The sequence below is a fragment of the Hippocampus zosterae genome, chromosome 16 (assembly GCF_025434085.1).
Source record: "Hippocampus zosterae strain Florida chromosome 16, ASM2543408v3, whole genome shotgun sequence".
In the NCBI taxonomy this organism is placed as follows: Eukaryota; Metazoa; Chordata; class Actinopteri; order Syngnathiformes; family Syngnathidae; genus Hippocampus; species Hippocampus zosterae.
The window spans coordinates 19,179,051-19,204,534 of NC_067466.1; the positions used below are offsets into that span (position 1 = coordinate 19,179,051).

Sequence of the window (25,484 nt, forward strand, 5' to 3'; positions counted from 1 at the left end):
GGGGTAGAAAACAGGACTGCTACACCGAATATTTCCACGGGTAATGTACATTTCACCCACACACACAAATGCCGTTTCCATGTTAATCATCGAAAATTACCGCTGTACATTCATTCATTCATTCATCTTCCTAACCGCTTGATCCTCACTAGGGTCGCGGGGGGTGCTGGAGCCTATCCCAGCTGTCTCCGGGCAGTAGGCGGGGGACACCCTGAATCGGTTGCCAGCCAATCGCAGGGCACACAGAAACGAACAACCATTCGCACTCACACTCACACCTAGGGACAATTTAGAGTGTTCAATCAGCCTGCCACGCATGTTTTTGGAATGTGGGAGGAAACCGGAGCACCCGGAGAAAACCCACGCAGGCCCGGGGAGAACATGCAAACTCCACACAGGGAGGCCGGAGCTGGAATCGAACCCGGTACCTCTGCACTGTGAAGCCGACGTGCTAACCACCGGACTACTGGGCCGCCCTTACCGCTGTACAGTTTTTCACAATTTTTAGGTATGCATGCATTTTCTCTTTTTTTTAGTTTGTGTAGATATTTCATTTTAAAGATGGAAGTGACAATACATGCATAGGACTTGAGTAAGCAGAGTATTTATTTTTTCTGTATCAGACAATTTCGACCCTATTCGTTTGTTTTCTAAATAGGTTTTGCTTTTTGTAAGACTGTACAACAATTACAAATGATCAACTCACACAAGGGGAGGGGAAAAAAGTGACTGCCCCCCCCAAAAAGCCCACTACATTTAAAAAGTCCCAAACATTTTATTTCATTGACATGTCACCTAATCTGTCATACTAAAATGTCATTAGCATCTCTCCACCATTGATATAATGCAGTATTTTCAATAAACAAGTATCAATAAGCATGATTAAAGATCACAATGGCTTTTTCTGTTAGGTCTCGTGTTCACGAACAAAAAAAAAAAATATTCCTGTATTCTATTATATTAAAATATTTTACATATAGTCTGGGTTTCAACAGGAAGCTTGGTAGTAAAAGTAGAGTTCCCCTTCAAGGCAATCATTGAATTTTAATTATATTCGGAGGCTCATAAATTAAACAGGAGGGGTGCCCAAAAAAAAAAGATTGCAACGCAACATTCAAGTGGGCGCCTGATGCTTTCTTTGCCCTTTTCTGGCATTTGTTCGGCGCGCCACATAGAAAGATGAAATCTTCACAAAGAAAATAAAAGTGATGAAAATACTTAACAGTCGGACACCTCGGTTAGCCTGATAACACACACACGCAGACGCACACAAACTTGCATACATGCGACGTGTTCGAGGAAACGTTCTGTGCTTTTGCCATCAATGAGCTCACATCTGAGCCATACCTCAACTTTGGACATTATTGTTCTATGAGAATAAAAACTGATACTTTCCATCTTTTACATACATATAGTACATGTACACACACACACGCACATATACATGTATATGCATACGTACATATCTGCATGTATATGCGCACGCACACACACACAAATATATACATACACACATTTGTTTATTGGATCACCTCCAAGGCTAAATTGAAAGCGTCCATCATGCACTTGCGCCCTTTCCACATGCACGCACACAAACGGCTCATTTGGAGATCTGCTGTTGCAGGTGGAGCAGGAACTCGTAGTAGGAGAGCGCCGACTCGGTGCGGTCCTCAATCAGGTTCTGCATCAACGCTACTTTCAGCTGGCTCTCGTCCCTGGGACGAAAAAGGTTAAAAACAAAAGACAAATAAAGGAAAACACGACATCAAGAGGTTTTAGTGTAGCTGCCCACCTGATGATGTGCAGCGAGGGGAAGAAGGGCCTCTGCTCCCTCAGCCAGCCCACAAACGCTCTGGTCCTCTGAGACTCGGCAGTGTCCAGCTCTGGCAGAAAGTACTGACACGGGAAGAGCATTGTAAGTATGAGTTGAAAGTTGCCGCTTGCTTTTTCTGTTAGGCAAGAAAGAAATGTCACCAGGTTATCAGGCACGGCGGCGTAGCTGGGGACACCCAGGACTTGAGTCAGGAAGTTGGGGTTGCAATTGCGTCCGATCCACAGATACATGATCTGCATGGAGATTGGCGACATGTTGAAAACGACAACTCGTTTTGGCCCCGCCCCCTCACCATTCTCACAGCTGCTTAAGTAAATGTCAAATTCAAACCAATCATTTATATAGTTTTACATTTTTCACCCCTTCAGCGGCAATTTTCACAGCAAATTTCACTGCGTGTTTAAAATAAGAGCGGCTGCCGTTGACATGGCTGAAATTCTTTTTTTTTTTTTTTGCACTCATCACTTTCTTGCCGCACCGTTCCAGCATCCATGAGGAAGGCTCCCTCCCTGCTCAGCTTCTCCACCGACAGCTGCAGCACTCTCGGCTGAGGGACGGTCCGCTCGTTGACGTTCAAGGCGCCCTGGGGGAGGCAGGAAGGCAACGCGGCTCCTTACGCGCCGGGGGAATAAATCGCCCGCATCCGGCGCCTACTCCAGGGGGGAGTGGCTTGCGATCGCGTCGCCGTAACGCCCTCACCTCGTCGGTCAGATCGTCGACGCGGTACAACGCGGGGTGGATGGTCAGCATGGCGTAGGCTAGCGGCTGGTACTTGAGCTGACACATGGAGGCCACGCGGTCGTCCAGCCTGGTGCTGGTGCCCGTCCGGAATGCTTTCTGGGGGGGGGGGGGGGGGGGGGGGGGGGGGGGATAATTGTTCTTCATTAATTGTTTTCCTTTTGAAAGAATTCTTTTTGCTCCGCGTAGAGCACTTTCAACACAGCGGCGGATGTTGTTTGAAAGAGCTCCAGAAACGAAGCCTCAAGTGGAAGCGTGCGTCGCGATGGCGGCAGACCTGCTTGAGCAGCGCCAGGATGTAGAGCGGGAAGAGTCGGAGGCAGGCGGGGGCCAGCAAGCCGGGCTGCTGGATGGTCAGCACCGACTGGCGGTACGACGACAGGGAGTCGATGGCGGCGTTGGTCATGGCGTCCCGGGCGTCGCTCAAGCTGGCCGTCACCGAGCGGTCCACGGCTGAAAGGAGAGCGCACCTTTACGTACCGCCGGGGGGGGGGCTTGTTTCCTCCTTTATAAATATATATTTTTAAACAAGCGTGATCCTCACCCATGCACGCCAGCAGGCCGGCCATGGCTTGAACGTCGGCGCCGGCAAAGATGTCCGACAGGGAGTGGACCACCGGGAGGCACAGGGTGTGCACGCGGATCCTGCGCTCTCCTGTTAATAGGAGTCAAATTCAAACCCCCTCCCGCGCTCGAGCGCCGCGCCGCAAAGGAGGAGGCGGGGACGTCGGCGCCGACCTTTGCTGGAGGTGTAGAGCAGCGCGGCCTGGAAGGAGACCACCTGCATCTCGTCCAGGTTCTCCTCGATGGACATCTGCACGGCGTAGCCGGCGTCCGGGTTGACGTTGGGCAGCGACAGCAGGTCGGTGGAGCGCACAAAGAAGTTGCCGTGGAACGTGTGAATGGACAGCCCTACGAAAAAAAAAAAAAAAAAGGTCATCCGACAGGCAGAGGGCGCTCTTTCTTTCGGGTCTCCGGCGCACCTTTGGTGCAGCGTATCCTCATGACGGCCTCAAAGCCGATCTTCCTCGTCAGGTAGCGCTTCAGGTCCTTCTGGAAGCGCTCCACCTGGGCGGGGTTGTGCTGGTGGTGGTAGGAGGGGAAGTAGTAGACGCTCCCCGCCGAGTAGCGCGATATGCAACCTGCCAGAGACGCAGGAGAAAAGAAATCGCAGGTCTTTTGAAAGACCTTTTCAAGAAAAGGTGGATTTTGGGGATTTCTTACTTGCTCTTAACTCGAGACCACAATTTAAAAAGACATCTTTTGTACACGTTAGCCCGGATAAATAAAGGTCAAGCCAATAAAAATGAATAAAAATGCGGCCTCACCGAGAGACGCCAAGTCACAGTACTGCGAGCTGAGCAGGAACAGGTCGACGGCCACCTGCTGCCCCGAGCAGTCCAGCGCCAGCTTCTTGTAGAAGTCCGTCGCCGGGGATAAGTGCTGGATGTCCTGAAAGGGTGCCGGGCGGGTGGGGGGGAAACAAACGAACAAAAAACAACATCTGTGAGGATGCGGTTCTCATCCCAGTTCCGATCCCAAGCCAGCGTCCAGCTGGCACCTTGGCGGACGCTCTTTGGTTGGGGTCCTCCCTGGACTGGAGCGCCCCGACGCCAAGATTGGGCAACTGCGTCTGGAAGACGGACAAGCGGCCGCCGGTGGGCGACAGCAGCTTGAAGGCGGCCTGCAGCGCCGAGCCCAGCGCCGACTGAGTCTCCATGGTATTCGCAAATAACGTCGGCAAGCTCTTCAGGAGGTCCTGCACCAGCTGCGAGACGCACGGACGTCGCGTTAGCTTTAGCATGTACGAATCCAAGCGTTCCGCGTTTCGGCACAACTCAAACTTTCGCTAAGGTTCCGCGCTTGAGAACACACATCGTCGCTCTTTCGCTCATCCGCGAGAAGGATGATTTCTCACCTCTTTGCTCTCGTTGAGGTTGACTAAAAGGCTGTCGGGTGTGGGTAAAAAGATATCTGGGGGACACACAAGCAGATATATCGTAAATCACAATACTGACGCAGCCTAAATAATCATATTGTCCCTGCCGAGGATAAAGAATATAGACCAGCAAGTATTGTTACATCTGTCTACAAGTGGTGCTCCACCGTTTGTGTTCAAATATCCTTTGCTTACAGGATTAAACTGGGACATCAATGCTATTTATTAGCCTGACGGTGGCGTGAGCATCACACTCAACAGACTAAGGCCATTTGCTTGCTTCAAAAACTGAATTTGCTTTTCAGTTGGGACTCGAGTCACTCATGTAGTTCATTCGCCAAAGATGCCTCCAGGTGGCGCCAAAGCCATACTTTTATGAGACATGGCTTTGGCCTGAGCACCAAAAAAAACAACAAAACCAAACCCCACAAAAATAATGATCATCATAATTTTGCTTTTTCAGCCAATAACGAGAGGACGGCGATCAAAGACGCAGGGCGTCACCTTCGATGTCGGACACGATGAGCATCTGAGGTTGGGAGAGGCCCTCCTGGAGGTTGTAGAAGTGAATGGTGCTGTCGAATGTGATGAAGCCCACTTTTGTCCGCGCGTCTCCGGGGAGCCTTTGGCGCAAGGAAACGTGCAGTCAGTCTCGGGCGGGCGCCGCGAGGGGACGCGGAAGAAACGGCGGCGGCGGCGTTGACGTACGTGTTGATGTTGTCCAGCACCGACTGACAGAAGACTTTCAGGTAGCCCGTCTCCACCGCGTTGTGAGACACGTCCAGGACGAAGAGGTACACGGCCGGCTGCGGCGGCCTCAGCTAAGGGTGGGCATCGGGCAGGGAAAAAAAATGGCATTCAAAGAAACAAAAACAAAATAAATCCGCGTACAACTTAAGCCGCCGGAAGAGGCCTACCATGTATTCTGAAGGAGCAATGAACTCGATGGTGGCGTTCTGCACTTCGGGTCGCTTGTGTGGTTCTCCGTAGGACCGACTGACTGGATTGTACATGAACTCCTCTGGAACTTCACACACACGAGCACGAGCAAGGTCATACACGGCAAGCTCCAAATCGATTTTGACGCCGCTCAAAAATCCTTCCGATGCCAAATCCGCACCCATGCGTGGTTGGAATTGATTTCCAATCAGAGTGGCACCGACGTACGGAACCTTCTTGCAGGTTTCAAAAGGTCCAATTCAATTCAAAGAATGACGGAACTGCCGCTCGAATGCTTTTGCCGACGAGGAGCAGGACGTCACTGCCGGCTTCTTACCGTCGTTGACCCGATAGCACAGGTTGCACTTCCACCTCCTCTGATCCAGGAAGGACACGAACGGGTTGATGTACGTCCGGCAGGAGCGACACCGGACGATGGCGCTCGACGTCACCACGGGAAGATGCTGACGGAAGCAGAAAACAAACCAGGGGTGGCTACGGCACGCTTGGTCGCGGCGCTTGCGGGAAACGATTTGCAACGGTTCCCCGGCGGCTAAGCGGAACGATTCTTCGCATGAGGTGCTGCCCAATCAACAAGACGGAAGTAGTTTTGTGCTATTCAATGCTCATTAGATGGCAACGGGGACATTTCGCCAGCGGGGAGGAAACCACTCGGCCCAAAAGCGCAACTTGCAAGAGTCGAGGCGGCCTTACGGAGAGGTCCTTGAAGGGGTGCAGCAGGAGGCCCAGCGGCATCTTGGCTTTATTGAGCAGAGCCTGCGTCTGGGGGATGCTGGTCAGCGTGCAGCGAAAGACCCTGGACACAAGACGCGCCGGCGCCACCTGCGTTACGCTCACATTTTCAGATGGGGGGGCGCACAATGAAAAGCGTGGTCCATACTCGGGGCTGCAGTTCATCTTCTGCAGGTCTTGGGGCAGGCAGGGCGTGGGGGCGGGCAGCGGGCCCGGGGGCAGCAGGTTGCGCTCCTGCAGCAGGTTGACCACCCGCAGGCTCTCGGGGGTGCCGGACTGCAGACTCATGGCCGCCAGGGACGGGCTGAGGTGAGCCGGGCCGGGCCCGGGGGGCGGCTGGAAGGGGAAGAACGCCGCCGTCAACGTGTTGATTGCGAAACGCCGCCCCGCTCATTATTTGGCCTCGCAAAACAGCCGTCGGCGCGTTCGAGGCGAGCTTCGTCCGGACGACGGGTTGACTCGCGCAAAGCAAACGCATGACAAGCGGCGGAGCGTGTTGGTCCGCAAACACGCACCGAGGGGCATCTTCGCCGCGACGATGCGTTTACGCCGAGTGCAAAGCAAACGCTTGCAAGCATGCTCACACGTCAACGGAACAACAAAGGTGCAGCAGATCAGCAGCCGTGCACGCCGTCTCACCTGCTGGTACGGCCGAGGCGCTTGACTGTAAGGCTGCGTGGCGCCGTCGATCGCCGGGTGCGAGACGGTCGAGGGGGCGGCGTGGGGGGCCGCGGGCTGCTGGTACCCGGGCGGCAGGGACGGGTAGTGGCCCAAGTGGTGACCCGGCGGGACATGCTGGGGTGGCCCGGCTGGAGACCCCAAAGCAAAAAAAATAAAGCAACATAGGAACAAATTCAAGACGTTTGCCCCGTGCGCCTTTTCACACACGTACCCGGTTTGCCGTCCACGTGGTTGGCGCCGACGCCGGCGAGCGTTCCTGTTTGGAAAGGCGCAGAAATGAGTTTTGAACTCGTGTAACTCGACCGACATCACCAAAGAGATGACGCAAAAAAAAGACAGCGGGCGGACTTGATGCGGCGTCCAATGAGGCCACTGGAGGGCAACGCTCAAAAACAAAACGACGATTGACGGGCAATTGCAATCGATCCCCCCCGGAAGGTTTTGCAGACGCTTGCACGCATTCCAGCGGGATGGAGGAACACAATTCGGCTTGTGTTTGAACCCAAGGGCCGCGTTTGTCACGGCCTGCATTCGGGGGGGGGGGGTCAATTTGGACTTTCGTGACGCTTTGCCCCATTTTTCGGAATATCACAACTCATTTGAGCATTTTTGCTTCCCCGTCAGCTAAAGCCCGATTATCTGGCATGGAGGTGGAGGGGAAACGACATAAAAAAAAAAGAAAGAAAAGACAAAACTCACATGATGGAAATTCCCGCTCTGTCAAAAACGAGACGTAAGGGGAGCCGAGCGCAAGAATGGCGTACCGTCAGCCTTTGGGGGAGGCGGGGTGGCGTTGGCCATCGGGGGGCCCACGGGCGGGGGCCCATAGGGAGCTCTGCTCGAGTAGTATTGCTGTGAGGACGCCTGGTTCGTCGGCGGAGAAGCGGCACCTGCTGGAGCGAGAAAACATTTGATTGGTGACTTTCTGGTCAGACGCAAAAGCATTTGGGGGGGGGGGGGAGTCTTTTTTTTTTAATAGTCACAATAAAGGTTGGTAGAGGCGCCTCTGCTCTTTGAAATGACTTCTTCTCGGAAATAAATAACTACAATCAGATGAAAATGATGTCATTTGATCAGATGAGGGCAACTCGGCGGGCAGGCTTTCTGTCGCCGTGTGCCGTTGAACTTTGAGCCAATTCCCAGTGACCCAAGTGTGTGTGTGTGTGTGTGTGTGTGTGTGTGTGTGTGTGTGTGTGTGTGTTGACTTGTTCGCGGCGGGAGTAGAGGGCAAGGTCCTCCTTCCAACATATCCACCCCGCAGATACTTTATCTGACACCAGCAACTTTGATTCAAAGCCACAAACGCACACAAGCATAAAGCCATTTAAGTGGAGATTGTTTTTTTTTTTTTTAATTCGACAACCTTTACGATCGGACAAGGCAACTGCTCTGATTTTTAACCGTGCAGTTTGCGTCTTTTTTTTTCTTCTGATTGAGACCCAAAAATGCTCCGTTTTCCCCATTTGGATCATTTTCCTGTTCTGATGCCAGAGGCCATTTTGAGCTCTTACCTGGCTGGCCGTATCCTTGTAGAGAGGCGGGGGGCTGGGCCGCGTTCTGGGACATGGAGGGCGAAGGCGCGGAGCTGTAAGGCGCGGGCGGGCTCACGTGGTTGGGCGCCGAGCCCCGGGGTGGCGCGTTCACGGCCGGACTGGGGGGCGGCGGACCCGAGTTGTACTGCCACCCAGGAACCTGCTGCTGCTGATGTTGGGCGTTGGGGTAGTAGCCGCTCAAAGACGCGGCGGGTGGCGGAGGAGGGGTGGCCCGCGCGGGGGGCGGCCGGGGACCGGGACTGGGGCCGGCAGACTGGGGAGGGGTGCGGGACGTGGGGCCGCCCAGGGGGGGTCGGGGGTGATGAGGTTGGTTGGGCGGGGATGGATAGGACGAGGGCGGCGGCGGGCCGGATTGATGGGAGCTGACTGGAGGGATGTGCTGGTATGGCCCGGAGGGATAGAGTCCGGGACCGGGGGGAGGGGGCGCCGCGGCCTTGGCCTGCATCGGGTTGTAGCTCGGTTGCTGCGTCATGCCGTAATTGACCGCTGGGAGCTGCTGGACACCAACCGGATTCTGTGAAGGACCTGCAAACCGTCGGACATGTCAAAGTCAGCGCCTCAAATACGATGGACGGGACACAGGATGGAAAAAAAATCTCCCTCACGTTAACTTCTGGAGTCAACATCAACTGGGGGTCGCAAATAAACAAAACATCATTTGAGCGTTTTATTGACTGTATGCGTTCTGTTTGACAGCCATCTTGAGAAAGCCTCCAGTCTGCTCACTCGTACCAACACTCGAGGCGGCGCACGGGATGCATTATTTGACTTTCGCGTCCACTTGACAGTCAAATGACACGTAAACCGAGAAGGCCCTTTCCCACCGGCAATTGGACGGCGGCGTGAGCAAACAAAGCGCACAAACGCACCGGTTGGTGGCGCGCGCTCGCTTAAAAGTGAACACACCTGACTGACGAGCTCAAGCCAGCGCAACACTTGTACCTGCATACTGGCTACCTTCATCTTGATCTGCCCCCGAGTGGCTCCGTGGGAGTGACCGCAGATAAGACTTCCCGAAAAAGTGGAGTTTTTGACACCACGCGGCTCTCTGATCCATTTTTTTTCCCCCGCTTGAGTAACAGGAAAAATCTTTTCCAGTATGACAAGAACATTCCTAGTAATTCAACGGCAACATTTCATGCGAGATCAGCACAGTTTATGACTTGACGATCAAGATTAGGCGATGATGAATCTCAGCTTCTCACCTACGGGAAATGCCAACACGTTGGAAGTCAGACCAGTCAGACACTCAAACGCATTATGTCAGTTGTACGTTAATAGTATCAACAGTATGTTGTGGTCATTAGAAAGTGTGTGTGTGGTGATCACAGTTCATAAAAAGGGGCAATGTGATGAGACAGCATCACTCACGATGTGTTTCGAAGCTGTATATCCGATAATTTTGCCATCACATGCCCTTTCTCAGTCTAATTTTTGTTCTATAGTGTTTGAGGTTTCACAAAATGCTCTCTCTGTAACGTTGGCAACCACCTGTTGCCACCCATACAACAAAATAACAGCTTTGGGCTCTATTAAAACAGGTACAGTATACATTTGAGGAAGAGGAGATTCGTGCACAAGAGTTGAGGTATTTTTCTCAACTGGATCAAGTCCCAATGTGCCACATTGACAGTGAGAAGTAGGGCAAAAAAAAAGTTTGAACGCTACTACGCTGATATCGTAATCATCCGATTGTCCTAAAGACAACAGGGCGCGGATATTGAACCACAAAAGAGCTTCCAGAAGCTTGAGAGCACATGACGAAGTTGTTCATTGAATCAAAACGCGGCTGCTCACCGCCACTGAAATGTACTAAAGCGCCCAATGACAGAAGGCTCATTTTTCAAACAAATTCGAAACTCCGGCCCGAGCTTTTTTTTTCGCCACAAACCAAGTGAAAATCAAGATGACACGACGTCACACCCACGCGTTTATTATGAAAGTAGGTCGAACTTTGAGCAAGTTGACTCGACGGTCTTTGACGAACTTACCACGGCGTCTTTTTTTCTTTAACCCCCCCACCCTCCTTATTTTTTTTAAAGGCGAATCAGCGAGCAAATAGCAAGCATTTCACAGACAAACAAGTGACCGCCTTTCGCCTCAATACTTTACCGTTGGCGTATGGCTGCCCAGTCACATTCTGGCCGTTGAAGCCCGCCGTTGACATCTTGAAAACGGTCACCGGGTTCCGAATGGGAGCGGTTAGCTTAGGGGAGCTATTAGCCTCTTCTTCTTCTTCTCCTTTTCGCCAACTGGTTGTGGAACGAGTCGGCGGATTAAGAAACAAACGTCCACGTGCCGGCGGCGTGGGTTTGTCTTGAAAAATGTGACTGTCTGGCTGGCTCGATCACACGGCCATGGCTGCGGGACGAAAAGTCCCCGTCGCGAGTGACACTACGGCAATAGCAAGGCCTCGGCGAAAGCAGTCGTGTACAAACCGGAAATTGGGATCACCCAAGAAGGATCAACGTCGAAATTGTCGAGCATGCGCAGTGTGTACACGTGGCATTTCCTGTCGTGCTCTCCGTTTTGCAGTCTAGGAGAAACAAGAGCTGCTTGTGGATGTCAACTTGTCTCTACTTCCAAATGCGCTTCGCTAATGTCTTTGGTTTGTTTCTAGCAGTGGTCAGATAGTCTCAAACAAAGCCGGCGGCTTCGTAAAAGTCATTACCAGGGGAGAAAGTCACATAAAACGAGAACCTGTGCCCATCTGAACGCCGTGCAGGCAGTGCTTCTCACTTAGGCTCCACATGTGGTTTGAAAGTTGCCTCAAATGTTATGTGGGATCTTGGATTGCAGCCAACGAATATTTTCATCAGTGTTGATTTTCCTTATTAATGGAAGAATCCATGAAGAATACTGTTATTCAAATCCAGGACATTTACATTCTTCTTTCCAGAACATTGTATCATTTTTTATTTCTTTGTACTTGCAGAGTCAGGAGACCGGTTGTAAAGATCAAATGGTATTGTCACATTTTTACACCAAAAGTATGCTCAATAAAACCTTTCAATTTTAAGTACAACTTTATTGTCAAATGTGGTGTATATGTAACATACAGCACAGTTTGACATTGACACAATTTGAAAACTAACTAACGCGAACCAAACGAATCAAAATGTTCCTAGCATGACAATATGGATCGCGTTTTGACTGAGGTTGTGCGCAATATGTTTATAATTCGGTAAGATGTGGTCATATGAGAAATAACGCGTTACGGAAGTAAAGAAGTTCGATAACATGGGGCTTGGTGCCTCACTCAAATAGTTCCGCCTCAGAAACGCATGTTCCGACAACGGAACAATAAACGTGCACTGTATATGTTTAGTGTTTTTAAATCTAAACGATCATGCTTATTGGATTTACTTTGACTGATTGGTTGTATTTTGGGATTTTGACTGGTCCGCACGCCTATCGGACTTTTTTTTCTTCTAAACAACCGCTTTTGGACGCGATTGGAGTAAAATCAGTAGATGGCGTTAGTGAGGCACCACAGTGTTCAAATCGCCGTTCGACACGAAGACGAAGTAGAAACAGAAGAAGCCATTGCGGTGTCGTGGCTCAGTTAACAACACACGAAAAAAAACGGGGGAGACAGGCGAGCGATCGAAAGAGCGAGCTGGCTGTCAGCGGGATCACTTCGCATTTTTCCCCAAGCCACATTCACATGAGCAGACGAGTCAAGGCATTCGGCAGACGAATCCACGCCTGAAGAACGAGTGAGTTTCCCGGCGGATGACGCGCACACAGTCGGCCGTCTTAAGGCGAAACGTTCGCCATCTCGGTCGCGGCTCATGCTAGGCTAACAATGCTAACGTCAAGTTGGGCTAACTTCGCTCTTTTCGATCCGACTGCTACTCGCCGTGAAATAGCAATTGTTTTCTGAAAACAACTTGCTGTCTTTGTGGTTCGTCTTAGTGGGTCGCTTGTGTTCTGTTAGTTCGAGGATCACGAGTTTTGGGGCTTGTCGATGCGACGGCGCCGTTCGGAGAAAATGACACGTAACTAGTAGCTTCCTGCTAGCTTCCGAGAGCCGCTAGCATATAGCGTATATCTACATTTTTTGTTAGATACTCCCTTGTACGATTTTTTTATATTTAAACAAAGATGATTCGAAAACAGCCTGTTCTCGGCGTGACGTGACGTGGCGGGGATTAAATATGAACCCAAAGCTAGTCGAGCTTATTTTAAGGCAACGGTTTTGAGGTGAGGTGCAGCATCATTTCCAGCAGCTCGATCTGTTTTATTTTCCAAATGTATTTCTGACGTTACTTGTGTCAGCGAAATTAATCGACCTGCCTCCCCCACCACGGGAGGAAACTCGTCTTGTTTCGTTTGCATCTCCATCATAATGCCAAGTCAGCACCGCAAATAATCTGTTCTCAATTGCCTTCCTTGGGATCATCTAGAAAAGTTGCAGTAAAAAAAACATTTGTTGACCATTGTAATAAGAATAATAAAATATTCCTTGTCCGTGGTTTTTACAACGGAGTTACGTTCTCTTGTGTGGCATTAGTATCTTCAAAAATATCATCATTACAATAAATCGTAAAATGACGACGAGATTGTCATAAACCAAAGACCCGCCATACTGTATTCCCTGTCACTGATGTATTAAAATTAGGCCTGAAACAATGACATGAATAATTAGATTGAAAAATGAGCGATGGATCGAGTGGTCCACTCACCCGACTATGCTGTGGGAAGCGTGCGTTCGCTTCCCATTCGTTGAAAGTTTGAATGGCCAGAGATTGACCGGTGACCAGTCCGGGGCGTAGTCTGCCAGCAGGGCAGCGGGCTCGGCGTCCTCCAGCTCACCTGCGAGTTGAAAACGGGCGAAGCGCCATTCAAAGTCAAGGGAATGGAAATGGATCAACCGCCCGGGACTGCATATTTGCCCCGCTCGTCACAGAGGAAAGCCATCCCGGGTGTTTTGTCTCCCCGGTCGGTGCGCCTTTGTGAGAGTACTCGCCTGACAACATTCCGGTGCGAGGAATCGCAACGTAGCCTAATTATATACATAATAATACACATTATGCAATCTGCCACCTTTTAATTTAAAACCATCAAACTGGTCGGCACGTGTGAACCAGGCTACGAGTAGTTCATTGTGTGCAGTTTGTAATCTCAGATAATTGGATGTCATAAACCCAGGGCCTTGTTTATCTTTTTTTTCCTCTTTCCTTTGCCTGAACTTTCCAACGAACCTCCAAATTTGACTATATTATGTTCAGAACAACGCTATCCGAGTAATGACCTCTGCTGACAATAGTTTTTTTTTTTTCACACGTTGGCTACAATAGAGGCGGCCGGCATTGGGCTGGCATGTTCTTAGCGCACGTGACGCCAATAAGGAGGCGGCCGGCGTGACCCCTGGATGACGTGTAACTCGGCTGAAGTCGATGTGGCGGCAACCTTTGGCTCGGTTACACTTTAGCCCTGACGATGTTACATCACGAGCGGGAGGAGAGGACGCCATTGGTTACGCCGCTCGAGAAAGGGATTTCAAAGAAGAAGAAGGGGGAGAAAAAAAAGCAACATTTCTCCCACGCAAAGACAGTACAAGTGCTTAAGCGTATGACACCTTTTTTTCCCCATACTTTGCACTTCAAATTAGGAACGGACAAGATTTCAGTGCCTCTTGGGGGGTGGGGGGTCACATTGTGCCAACTGTACCACTTGGTGTTTTGCCAGCTGAACCTCAACTTTGCCTTGGTTGTAATTCTCGGATGTGCTTCCTTTCACAGGATTGAACAGCTCCAAATATGTCATTCATATTTGAATGGATTTATAGCGGGTTCAATAGTGTACTACAGTTTTTAGGTGAGTACCACAACCTATCGACTTTTAGAGACCACACACACACACACACACACACACACACACGAGGCCCTAACGCTAGCGACCCCTCAATTGCTGCCCGCGTTCTGGAGCGCGTCCGTGCGACCGCTCTTCGGTCGGTCCTGTTCTCCCTGTCGCACAGGTCGCGCCCGCGCTCGTCAGTCGCAGTCGAGGCATGACGGGTAGCTTTGGGTCGGGAGTGGCGGCTGACTCACGGGAGGGCAAACGCGTAAAAGGTGTTTTCAGTACGGCATGCACCCACAAAAAAAAAAAAAAAAAACATCCTTGGAGGAATGATTATAAAAGATGGGAGTCCAACTCGCGTTTCCTTGACCTTATCGGTGGGGAGGGGACGGGGGGGCGCGTGTGTCACAATTAGCCTCTTTTTGAGCCCGCCACGTTGCCCTTTGTTTGCAGGACTGTACAAGAAGTCGGGCAAGCTGGTGTTCCTCGGCCTGGACAATGCCGGCAAAACCACGCTACTGCACATGCTCAAAGACGACAGACTGGGACAGCACGTGCCCACTTTACATCCCAGTCAGTAGTGCGGCCGAGCGCCACGCGAAAAACGAGCAAACGTTTGGGCTTTTCCTGCACTGACATTTTTGATCGCTTCCATCTACTCGTTGTCACGCAGCCTCAGAAGAGCTGACGATTGCCGGCATGACGTTCACCACGTTTGACCTTGGAGGCCACGCGCAAGGTGGGTGGTGCTTCTTGGCGCTACGCCGAGCCAAATGGCTGCAAATAACCCCCCCCCCCCCCCCCTGTTGTGCCGCCAGCCCGCCGAGTGTGGAAACACTACCTCCCTGCCATCAACGGCATCGTTTTCCTGGTGGACTGCGCCGACGGCGTCAGATTGGCAGAGTCCAAAGCGGAACTTGATGTGAGTGACCTCCAATGGGACCCCCGGACGCATTTCCATCCAAAGGTCCACGAACTGAAAAAGTCACAATCGGCCACAGTTGGAACAATTCTTCTTCTTGGGGGGGGGGGGGGGGGGGGGGGGGGGGGGGAGAGATCAGCTTAACTTAATGCTACCTTTGAGCAATATGGTTGAACACATTTGAAAGAGCAACACACGTAGACAGACATTCATACTCACAGGCATGTATTCTTTATCCTATGTAAAGACCAACTCATATTCTTGTGCCTTACCGTCATCGGCTCCATGCGTGTACCCGTATATTGGTATCATACCGCCCCCTCGTGGCCAAGGTTGTCACTTCACGGCGCCTGTTCAGCGAACGTCAGACGGCGGTCTTACTTTCCGTCCCGGTGGTAACGCCTTTCTGCGACTTTTGCGCCTGTTCAGGGTTTGATGACGGACGAGACCATTGGGAACGTGCCCATCCTCATCCTGGGCAACAAGATCGACCGGCCGGAGGCCATCAGCGAGGAGCAGCTGAGGGAAAGGTTTGGACTGTACGGCCAGACGACGGGCAAGGTGAGCAGCCGCCCGGAACCTCTCGACAGTGAGGCGGACATGCCGACTGCTACGCCGCCGGGCTGCCTTAAAAAAAAAAAAAAAAACAATAATAATCATCTTCAAAGTGAAAAGGCTTTGACGGAGCGCGTGTGGTTTACCGCAGGGCAACATCCCGCTGAAGGAGCTGAACACGAGACCCCTGGAGGTGTTCATGTGCACCGTGTTGAAGCGCCAAGGATACGGAGAGGGATTCCGCTGGCTCTCGCAGTACATCGACTGAAGGCGGCGCCACCTGCCGCACCCTCACCGCAACTACAACAAATAGAAAGAGCAGCAGCGGCGGCGGCGGCGGGCGTGACCGCCCACCCACCACCAAGACGACGATGACAACAACTCGATCCCAATAGACTTTTATTGGTTCTTTGGGTTCTGCACTTACACAACCACACATTCGTTTGTCCCTCTCTATAGCGCAAAGTGGACAACTCCCCCCCGCCCCCCCCCCCCCTTCCATACAACGGCGTCCATTTGTTCTTTACACGGCATTTCTATTCAATCATGTTTTTGTTTACTTTTATGACAGCATCAATAAACGGAAAGGACCAACACCCCCCCTCCTTGCCTTGCTCACACTGAGAAAAAAAAAATCCCAATTTGATTTTCTTTAATATATATTTTGATATTAAAAAAAGTAGCGCAATAGCTCAATATTACAAATGTATGAAATGTACACCAAAATGGTACATGGACGTTGTATCCTTTATGTTCGTTACATTATGCATGCCTTGTTCCGTTTCAGTTGTAACCCCCCCCCCACCCCACTTTTTTTTTTTCAGATTATGGTTATGATTGTTAGAAAAGTAAGAGGAAGATGCCATTTGGGGTGATGGGGGGGATATTAGCACACATGTCCAGTTCCCTTGTGTCTCTTCATTCCAGCATCGGGTGGCGACTGCATTCCAAAAGCAAGGCTGGTGGTGGCGGCGGCGGTGTGGTTTGCATCATAAACGTGTAAGAAGAAGAAATGATAATAAATGTTTGCAATGAACAACAGGCTTTGACATCAATACAGCAAAATGAGCGCATTTTTGTGCGTTCTTGACCTCCCGTCGCCCAAATTTTTCCTCTTCACCAGTGACACAAACGTTTTCGAGTGGGATCCTTTATTTTGGAGAGTACACAAATCCTGTGGACAACTTTGAAAAGGTACAAAAGGAAAAACTGAAACACTAAGATGACTTCTTGGTATTGTATCTTACAAAAAAAAACGGTACATCAATTCCTTCTTTTGCGACACTATTTTGATCCATTGTCACTCCTATTAAAAATCCGTGCGCGAGCGAGAGAGAGAGAAGAGTTCAAAGTGGCTAGAAAAGTCCAACGTACCCCGTTACAAAGTGGGTACATCAAGCTGGACGGGGCGGGGTCCGTTCTAGGGCGTGGGGGGGCCGGCGTCGTTACCACTGTCCACGTCGTGCTCGGCGGGGCCGTCGTCGTCATCCAGCTGTTGGCTGGTGTAGTTGGTGATCTCCAGGAAGCCGCTGGGCTCCACCACCACGTTGGACTGGCTCGAGTCCGGCACGATCGAGTACTGAGGGATCACCTGCGCACCGCAAAAACACACACGAGTCCAAGTTTAGATTCTCTACAATTTTTTTGGCGGGGGGCAACACGAAGTTAAATGAAATGACCACAAATAAGCATTGCAAAGACATTGTCCAGAAAACCGAAAGCGCCTGGAAAGGAGCGCAGACGTACCTGGATCACCTCCAGGCGCTCTTTGGCAAAGTGTTGGGCCGCCGCTCGCTTGGCCTCCAGGGCCTGCGCCTGGGAGGGCCGCTCGCCGGACGAGTCCACCAGCACGGGCTCGGTGCCGGGGTCGATCTGGGCCTCCATCATGGAGATCTTCAGGATGTCGGACACGGACGCCTCCTCGTCCAGCGCCGGCCCCGAGCCCGGCTGGCCCGCCAGCTCGGCATCGTCGCTCGGGACGGGCGGCGCGTGGCCGGCCTGCTGCTGGTGGATGCCGCCGAAGGTGATTTTGGTGACGGTGGCGCTCTGCGTGATGATTGGCTGCTGCGCTCCGACGCGCGACACGACACTCGCCGTTAGCATACAAGTTCCCACTCGATACGCGTTGTACGATTGGCGCGATATGTCGACGGACTGACCTGTACCGGCGCGGCCTTGTCGGCGCCAATGGGGTGGTGCGCCTGCAGCGGCGGCGGGTGCGACATGGGCGCGTGCAGCGGCCTGTGGTGCGACGTGGGCGCCTGCTGTAGTTTGGGCAGCTGCGGCGTGACGAGCGAGGGGGCGGCACCCTGAGGCTTGGCCGGACTCTGCTCTCTCAGTTTGGGGAGCTTCTTGGCCGGTGAGGACGAAGAGGAGGGCGAGGGAGAGGAGGGGGGCGGAGCCTGGCTGAGCTGAGGTTTACTCTGCAGCTGGGGAGGATGAGGAGGAGGAGGAAGAGGAGGAAGAGGTGGAGTGGTGCCTTCTGGGTGGCTGGCAGCCGTGAGCTGAGGAGCGGCGTGGGGGGCTTGCTTGGGGGCGTCCGTCTGGTTGCTGGAGCGGTAAAACAAGCCTGTCTGAGGGTCCAGCGTGTCGCCTTCCAGCTCGCTCGCCTCCAACGCGGACTCGCTTTTACCATCGGAAGGCTGCGACGCAAAAGATGATGTCATGCAAATAAAAAGAAGTCAATCAAGGAGAATACACCCGACACTTCCCGGAGTTTGAGCCCAGCAATCCTGCACTAAAATGGCCGCGTCAACAAAACGGCAGACTTCCTGTTCCAGTTGGGCCACGGATCTCCTCACCCTGTGGCTGACGTGCGTCACCGCGGTTACGGGCGTGGCGTCGACCGGCTTGTTTGCCACGGGGACCTGGCCGACGCTTTTGTAGGGGGCGGCGGGGGACGCGGCCGCACGCTCCTCCGTTGTCGTCCGGCTCACTTTAGCTGCGAGGAAAACGTCAGGCGTAGCGTTGGCGAGAGAAGCGTCACAAGCGAGGCCACGAGACGGCAGGGCGGGCTGTCATACCGGGCGGCGGGGCGGCGCCCGCTTGGGGCTCGCCGCCGGGCGGCCGCGACGACTCCGGGCCGCTCCTCTTCTCCTGCGCCAGCTGGATGGGCACGGCCATCTGGCTCAGGTCGATGTGCGCGTGCTGCCTGGCTTTGGACTCGCCCTTCTCCTTCACTACGCGCACAACAGGGCCGTTTTTGCTTTAGCGCCATCTGTTGGCATCTCAGTTGTCAAGGAGCAACGTTCAGATGAGACGAGGCGCCGGTAGCCATATTTTTACCTGAGGTCTGCTGCAGCTCCAGCAGAGCTTTAATGGTGGACGCGGCGGACTGGGATTCGGCGGCGGTCACCTCCTGGTAGATGATGGTCGGGGCCGACTCCACCGACACCTCCTGCTCCGTCCACTCCTGCTCGCGGGAGGACAGCACGTGCAGCACCGCCTGCGTCTCTGCCAGAGGGACGAGCCCCCGAGAGCGCATTCAAGCATTTTGCGGCTTCGAGAGCCCGGCGCCGCGCCGACGCCGCGGCGTCCCGCCTACCGTGCGACGCTTCCCCGGCCGAGCTTTCCGCGAGGGCGCCGCACTCGTCCTTCGCGCCGCCGTCTTGAGCGCTAACGTGGGCCGCGTCGACCGAGCGGGTGACCTGCTGCAGGGTCTCGCTGACCAGCTGCCGGGTCTGTTCGCTCACCACGGCCGTCTGGTACACCGGCTTGGGCTTGATGAGCACCTGGAGCAGAAAAAGACAAAAAAACAAAACTGCTGCAATCTCGAATTTTGAAGGAAAAAAAAAAGTGACTAACCTGCGTCTTGCCCTGCTGGCCGTAGACGATCTTGGTGGGGATGATCTTGGTGGCGGCGGCGGAGGCGGCGCCGGCGCTCAGGCCTTTGGGCTGCGTGACGATCATCTTGGTGATGGGCCTGCCGGCGGTGATGATGGCCGGTTTGGTCCCCGGGACGGCCTGCAGGCTCTTCTCTCCCTGACGTAACAACGCTTGTTAAAATGAATTCTCGCACGCTCAAGGCCACGACTTGCCTCGGACTTTGCCGCCGCCGCCATGTTGCACGTATTTCCGGGTGACCCGTGATGCTGCGGCCGGGAAACGAACCATCGAGGCTCTGGTTCACGGCCACAACGACTATTTTTTTTTTTTTTTGTCAACACCCAGTTGAGTCTGCCTCCATGCAGATGTAGGCCACGCCCCTCACCAAACTTGAACAGGTTATGGGGGGAAAAAAAAAAAGATCCCAGGAAAACTTCAGGGCTGTCTTTTATTTGTAATCAAATTACTATTTGAGCGAGTCATCGTTTTAGCCCTCCATAGACTTATTTTTTTTAATGAAATTGAAAATTGAGGTCGGTACGCGGTCCCCGCCCGATGTGCTACCACCCGGAGATACACCGGCGCCCGTTTAAAAAAAAAAAAAAAACCAGCGGAACGGCATTGTACTGACCCCCGCGTTCAACAAGGTGGTGACCACGTTCTTGCCGGGCAGCCCTTGGATGGTGGCCCCTTTGCCGCTGGTCTTCTGCACCACGATCACGTTGGGTTTGGACGACATGGGGATGGTGGTGATCTTTGTGGTGGTGCCTGCGGACGCCAAAAAAAAAAAAAAAAAACACACCGGTCGTACACGCAGCATCCATTTTCCGAGCCAGATATGGACGACATGGAGGCCACTCGTACCCGACACCATGTTGCTGCTGATGATCTTCCCGCCCAGCGTGGCCAAGGACTTGGGCACCACCGTGATGATGCTGCCGCTCGTGGTCTTGACGTAGGTGGCGGCGCCGGCCGAGGCCGAGATGCGGGCGCCCAGGTTGGGGGCCACGGCGGGCCGCGTGTAGGTGGCCTGGGTGGCTGCGGGCACAAGGTTGCACAAGGACCTTTAGCACCTCGGGAGCAGATACGCCGGAGCGGCCGAGAAAGGGACGGAGCCAACCGCTTGACTTTGGGTGTGGTCCGCTACCACTTGCTCACATTCTATTCAACTTTTTTGGGGGGGGGTAGGGGGGGGGGGCATTTCACCGGCAGTTTCCCCGAAGAAAAGCTAACGAGTGGGCAACCTGTGGGCTGAGTGACCAGCTTGGTGGTCATGATGGCTCCGTTGCTGCTGACCACCATGATGGGCGAGGAGCTGCTGCCTCCGGCGCCGCCGCCGCCGGACAGAGCCGCCGCCGCCGACGGCTTGGGCAGGATTTTGCTGGGCTGCACCTGCTGAGTGATGATCTTCACCCCTGCGCACACAAAAAATTCCTTCACCAATGAACGTGGGGCTTTTTTTTGTGTGAAAAGTGGAAATCGTACAAATGTGGGGAAGCAAAGCCCATGAAATTAATAAATCCGTAAACTCCTTGTTCTCCGTTTCTTACCAGACTCTTGCTTGATCTGAATCGTGGGCTTGGGGCCCGGCGAGGCGGCGGCGCCGGCCTGGCCCACGCCGGAAGCCCCCATGGACGACGCCTGCAGTTGCTTGGGCGACTGCTGCTTGGGGAACTGGCCCAGGATCTGCGCCGGGGAGCCCGCCAGGGTCTTCGGGGAGGGCAGCCTGGCCGAGGCCACTTTCACGCCCGCCGAGGCGGCGCCTGAAAGCGCAAAACGGCGCGTTTGAGCTTTCCGCCGCGGCATGGAACGTTCCTGTCGGCGGCGACGCCGCTTACACGAGGACACGGCGGACATGACGGCCGAGGGCGAGGAGGAGACCACGGCGGTGACGGCCGGCGCGGCCGAGGGGCCGCAAGTGGCCGCCGGGAAGACCACCGTCTGCTTGTGGGTGGGCGTGGTCAGGATGGAGCTGGAGGCCAACTTGGACACGCCGGCGTTGTTGTGCGACTTGGACAGGATGTTGGGCACAAAGTTGGAGCTGGGCGACGTGGTCACGATGATCACCTGCGAAGGAGAGCGCCGCCAGAAGGTGAGGGGGGAGAAGGACGACTGCCGGTTGCGGATGCGCGGCGGCCACCTTTTGCGTGCTGCTGCTGGTGGTCTGAATGGTGGGCTTGGTGAAGGTGATCTTGACGGGCGACAGGTGCGGCGGCAGCGAGTTGGCGATGCTCTGCATGAGGTTGCTCATCTTGGGGCTGCCGCTCACCACCGGCGCCGCCGCTACGTGCTTGGCGGCGGGCGACGACACCTTGGCCGCCTCCTTCAGCAGCACCGGCGACGAGCCGGACGAGTTGGTGCGCCGGCGCTTGCGCGGCTTCTCGTCCTCATCGGAGCAGCTCACGCCTAAAAATCAAGACCGCGTCCGTTTTAGGCGCGCACGGTGCTCTCCGCGGGACAGCGGCATGCGCGGTGTCATTGGGCCGACTTTTGACGTAGACGGTGCTTCCGCTGGGCAGCACCACCACGCTGGACGAGGGGCTGGGTGGCCGCGGGGACTTGGTGGCCGTTGCCGCCGCGCCGCTCGTTGCCGTGGAGCTGCTGGAGGTGCCCGTCGTGCTCGTGTAGGAGTAACACACGACCACTGCGAGGGAAAGGAGGCGGGGTGTCTTGTCACTTCACATTTGTGCGTTTCGCAATTAGACACGCCCCCCCCACTGCAACCAATCCCCAGCTACTCACTGAAAACGGTCCCCATGTTTTTTTTTGGTTTTTTGGGACAATGTCCAAAGGCGCCACCAGATGGTGCTAAATGACTCAATATGAAACTCAGATCGTTCAGCCCTAAAAAGGGACAAATTCAGTACGTGGAGGGGGGGGGCTCACTGGGAGGGCTGGCAGTGAGTTTTGAATGTTTTCAGGGCAGTGAGAAACTAAAAAATAAAAAAACGCCGCTCTTTGGACTACATTGGTGACCCCAGCGGAATCGCCTTTGTTGCGTCACAAGAGAAAAAATGCTGCAAATTTTTTTTTTTTTTAAATCAAAGAACCTTGTGACAGGTGATGTCACAGAGCAAGAGCCTGCCTTTGTGCTTTCTGCCGCTAGTTTGTCAGACTCGTGCGGAGAGACGAAGGCAAGCGGAGCTATGGGTGCGTGGCAAGCTTGGCTTCGCGATATCATGATTCAGCTTTTTGGGCTCGGTGACAAAATGGCGCCCACCCACCTTCCTTGTTCCCCGTCTCAGCCGGCAACAGCATGGAGGCGTTGTGAGTGGCGGCGGCGCTGGCCACCGCGTTGGCAGTGGCGGTGAAGGCCGTCTGCGGGACCAGCCGGGGCATCAGCGGCACCAGCCGCCGGCCCTCGATGGACCATTCGGACGAGCTGTTCTGACCCGCCATGCTGCGGGGGCGGGGGGGGACGCCACCAAAGGCGGGTGAGTGAGGCGCGCTCGATTACCGACCGAAGCGCTCAGCCGGCGGCGAGTTCACTCACTGGTACGCGACGGTGCAAAGGCGCTCGTCGTTGACGGCGCGGCGCACTTCGGCGCGGTGGCGCTCGGTTGAGATGCTAAGGAGAGGAAGTCAAGTGAAACCGGAGAATGCAACATGTGGAAACGATGCCCGCGAATGCCGAGCTGAAATGCTGCGGAATGTGGAAAAAAGTACAACGTGACGACAAATTGCAGCGATCGAGTTTGCTGCGATTTTGCAATTTGCCATGAAAATTGTTTCAACGCTAGCCCCGCTAACAGTTGGTAAGCTAACATGAGAGCAAAATAATCACTGCGGAATGGGAATCAGCTGTATAATTTTCACGTTGGTGGAGAACTGTGAATTTTTGGATGGACTAGTAATTAACGCAATGGGGAAAACTAGATGCCGTAATGTCCTTTTGGAGTTGCGAATGGTTTGTACGAGGAAGAGGAAAGAAAAAAAAAATCAGCTTTGATTTCAAGGCATGTGAAAAATAATTCTGTCAATGTCGTGAATGAGTCGATCGCTATCCATTTGGGATTGTGTGCATCCGTGGAGAATTGTAGAACTATTAAGCACACCCATAATTCACTTGGGAACACCCCAAAAAAAGTGGCACAGGCCAAGAATTACCCAAGGATTTTGGTGAGCTCTCCCAGCAGATCCTTCTTGTCCTTAGTGAGGTCTCCCTGGGCTCGCAGGGCGCTGATGACGCCGGCGTACGCCTCCAGCTCTGCCAAGAGGGGGACAACGCGTTCATACCGCTAGGGCCTCAATCGCGTAAAGCTCCTTCGAATACAAACAAAGGATCTTGAACCGAGATTGGTTTTACGATTCATCCTCATCCATGAAGAGGGTCTCTCTCGTGCCGATGGCAGTTTTCACATGCCGAGATATTAGAAACCGCGCTGAGAGATCTTGTTGGCAATCTTTTGACCGAGGATGCCAACTTGGAGCTTACCCAGTTTGCGCAGTATCCTTTTGCACTCATCCCTGCCCAGGTCAAGGATGGTGGGCCAGACCACCGGCATGGTCCCAGTCAGCAGCGGTTTCTCCAGCTGAATCATTGGCTAAAGACAACAATAACGGCAACATTATCTTCACTAAAAATACAGTTGGCAGACAAAGTCTTATTCTTATTCCTTCAGAGGATAAAGAAGATCTGCCCGTGGGTATTGCGTTAATGTCCGTCTACATGAGGGAGCACGGCTAGCAAGAAACGCGGCGCCTAACACTTGAAAGTGTGTTTCACGGATTTAAACCACACACGAGAGTCAGGGCGCTCGTATTGGATTAGATACAACAGGTGAAATTGATGAATCTGAATGGCAATTTTGCAGCTCTGCGAGGGCAATCACCTGCCCGGGTTTGAATTTAAGCTAGCCTTAATATGACACTAATGTGACAGTGCTAAAACTTGAACTACAAGTGGAACGATGCAAACAATAATGACAGGGAGCGCGCCTCATCGTTTCTCCAAGCGACTCAGAGAATCGCCGGAAACGGCTGTGGACGATGGTTGTGTGCGTTCTGTCACTTTACTGACTATTTCTCGCCAACGGGAACACATCAGGTTCAGCAAACGATAACGCGTCCAAAGGGTGTCATTACTTCATAAGAGCAAATGATGTTTAGCGGCGGGCGCGAGGGAGGTCAAATGACTGACGTTAGCTTCGAATGTTAGCCTCTGCTGGAGTGGCTTACCTCTCGTTAGCAGGACAAACACAAGGCCTCGACAGCGTTAAAAAATACACAACTCCAAACAGCCATAGTTGAAGGTTACATTTTATCCAAGCCTCTGCGTAGCGATGTTTTGCTCGAGTGAACCGGAGCGACAAGCGCCCGAAAAACGAGTTTAAAGTCAAATGTGCTAATGTTTACGTTGTCTGTTAGCAGAGCTCAGCCCAAAGGGAAGGAGCTTGCTCCTTCGTGGGATTTTTGCTTGCTTTTTTTGTCCCGCTTTTATCAAGTGCTGCCGCCTACCGACGACAAATAAGAGCGCAGCCTCAAAATCAAACGACCACTTCGCGGACCGTTCAAATACACGCCTACGTGGGCAGAAGGCACACGCAAGAGACTCGATCGTGACTCCAGTTTGTTTTATGATCATGTCTGTATTAATTGAGTTTTACACTCTAACGGTGTGGAGTAGCTATAAATTTTCATTTGATATTTTGCCGTTTTAATCACTCCCTCGAAGGATCACGATGAGCATTTGAACGCATCTTTTTTTTTTTTTTTGCCAACCGAGGGGAAGAGAAGAGGACAGAGGCGAAAGCATTTCCTTCAATTTTGCATCCGTGGGAAGATTCATTGGGGGGGGGTAAACAATTGCAGCGGGCCGAATTGGAGATAGAGAGACGACGCCATTGACGGGGGACGCGACGGCGAACTTTTATTTGGGGATTTTGAACCCGGCCGAAGTTTGACACAACTCCCCCCCCCCCCTCCTCTCACCCTTCCAGG

The 25,484-nt window shown here is 53.1% G+C and overlaps 3 protein-coding genes across 4 annotated transcripts; 1 reads left to right on the forward strand and 2 right to left on the reverse strand.

Moving 5' to 3' along the window:
• Window positions 1-755: 755 nt before the first annotated feature.
• On the reverse strand, window positions 756-10,918 carry LOC127587927 (protein transport protein Sec24A-like). Of its 2 annotated transcripts, none has more exons than XM_052046396.1 (23): window positions 10,550-10,918; window positions 8,396-8,962; window positions 7,649-7,774; window positions 7,096-7,140; window positions 6,843-7,012; window positions 6,352-6,539; window positions 6,165-6,267; window positions 5,788-5,914; window positions 5,429-5,538; window positions 5,220-5,332; window positions 5,016-5,134; window positions 4,491-4,546; window positions 4,134-4,340; window positions 3,901-4,024; window positions 3,556-3,714; window positions 3,311-3,484; window positions 3,117-3,227; window positions 2,850-3,025; window positions 2,534-2,671; window positions 2,313-2,417; window positions 1,975-2,067; window positions 1,793-1,896; window positions 756-1,715 (listed from the first exon to the last, which is right to left on the reverse strand). In XM_052046396.1, exons 1-23 carry the CDS (start codon window positions 10,602-10,604, stop codon window positions 1,601-1,603), a joined length of 3,285 nt encoding a protein of 1,094 aa, XP_051902356.1. In that variant the 5' UTR covers window positions 10,605-10,918; the 3' UTR covers window positions 756-1,600. The 2 variants fall into 2 exon arrangements, with proteins under 2 accessions (XP_051902356.1, XP_051902355.1); XM_052046395.1 differs by having other exon boundaries at window positions 7,649-7,777.
• A 1,052-nt stretch (window positions 10,919-11,970) lies between these two features.
• LOC127588763 (GTP-binding protein SAR1b) lies at window positions 11,971-16,184 on the forward strand. The gene is made up of 7 exons (XM_052047619.1): window positions 11,971-12,156; window positions 14,185-14,260; window positions 14,696-14,815; window positions 14,916-14,981; window positions 15,061-15,164; window positions 15,594-15,725; window positions 15,871-16,184. The coding sequence occupies exons 2-7, from the start codon at window positions 14,203-14,205 to the stop codon at window positions 15,985-15,987; spliced, it is 597 nt and encodes a 198-aa protein (XP_051903579.1). The 5' UTR covers window positions 11,971-12,156; window positions 14,185-14,202; the 3' UTR covers window positions 15,988-16,184.
• A 27-nt stretch (window positions 16,185-16,211) lies between these two features.
• Window positions 16,212-24,872, reverse strand: emsy (EMSY transcriptional repressor, BRCA2 interacting). Its single transcript, XM_052047620.1, has 20 exons — window positions 24,723-24,872; window positions 23,980-24,088; window positions 23,652-23,751; window positions 23,038-23,112; window positions 22,769-22,944; window positions 22,033-22,188; window positions 21,685-21,950; window positions 21,383-21,611; window positions 21,095-21,307; window positions 20,789-20,959; window positions 20,409-20,582; window positions 20,176-20,312; window positions 19,524-19,700; window positions 19,264-19,450; window positions 19,005-19,172; window positions 18,743-18,898; window positions 18,521-18,660; window positions 17,879-18,361; window positions 17,466-17,783; window positions 16,212-17,310 (listed from the first exon to the last, which is right to left on the reverse strand). Exons 2-20 carry the CDS (start codon window positions 24,083-24,085, stop codon window positions 17,140-17,142), a joined length of 3,603 nt encoding a protein of 1,200 aa, XP_051903580.1. The 5' UTR covers window positions 24,086-24,088; window positions 24,723-24,872; the 3' UTR covers window positions 16,212-17,139.
• Window positions 24,873-25,484: the final 612 nt, after the last annotated feature.

What these genes read in the sequence shown, in the direction of transcription:
- LOC127587927 (XM_052046395.1), bottom strand. Translation starts at nt 10,604, where the DNA reads ATGTCAACGGCGGGCTTCAACGGCCAGAATGTGACTGGGCAGCCATAC. An exon ending in AAGATGAACTGCAGCCCCGA is followed by an intron (nt 6,268 to 6,351) that starts GTATGGACCACG and finishes TCTTGTGTCCAG; the next exon opens with GGTCTTTCGCTGCACGCTGA. An exon ending in CGGCCTGCTGGCGTGCATGG is followed by an intron (nt 3,026 to 3,116) that starts GTGAGGATCACG and finishes CTCTCCTTTCAG; the next exon opens with CCGTGGACCGCTCGGTGACG.
- LOC127588763 (XM_052047619.1), top strand. Translation starts at nt 14,203, where the DNA reads ATGTCATTCATATTTGAATGGATTTATAGCGGGTTCAATAGTGTACTA. An exon ending in CGTGCCCACTTTACATCCCA is followed by an intron (nt 14,816 to 14,915) that starts GTCAGTAGTGCG and finishes GTTGTCACGCAG; the next exon opens with CCTCAGAAGAGCTGACGATT. An exon ending in AGTCCAAAGCGGAACTTGAT is followed by an intron (nt 15,165 to 15,593) that starts GTGAGTGACCTC and finishes GCGCCTGTTCAG; the next exon opens with GGTTTGATGACGGACGAGAC.
- emsy (XM_052047620.1), bottom strand. Translation starts at nt 24,085, where the DNA reads ATGATTCAGCTGGAGAAACCGCTGCTGACTGGGACCATGCCGGTGGTC. An exon ending in CAGCAGCAACATGGTGTCGG is followed by an intron (nt 20,313 to 20,408) that starts GTACGAGTGGCC and finishes TGGCGTCCGCAG; the next exon opens with GCACCACCACAAAGATCACC. An exon ending in AGCGCCTGGAGGTGATCCAG is followed by an intron (nt 17,311 to 17,465) that starts GTACGTCTGCGC and finishes TGCGGTGCGCAG; the next exon opens with GTGATCCCTCAGTACTCGAT.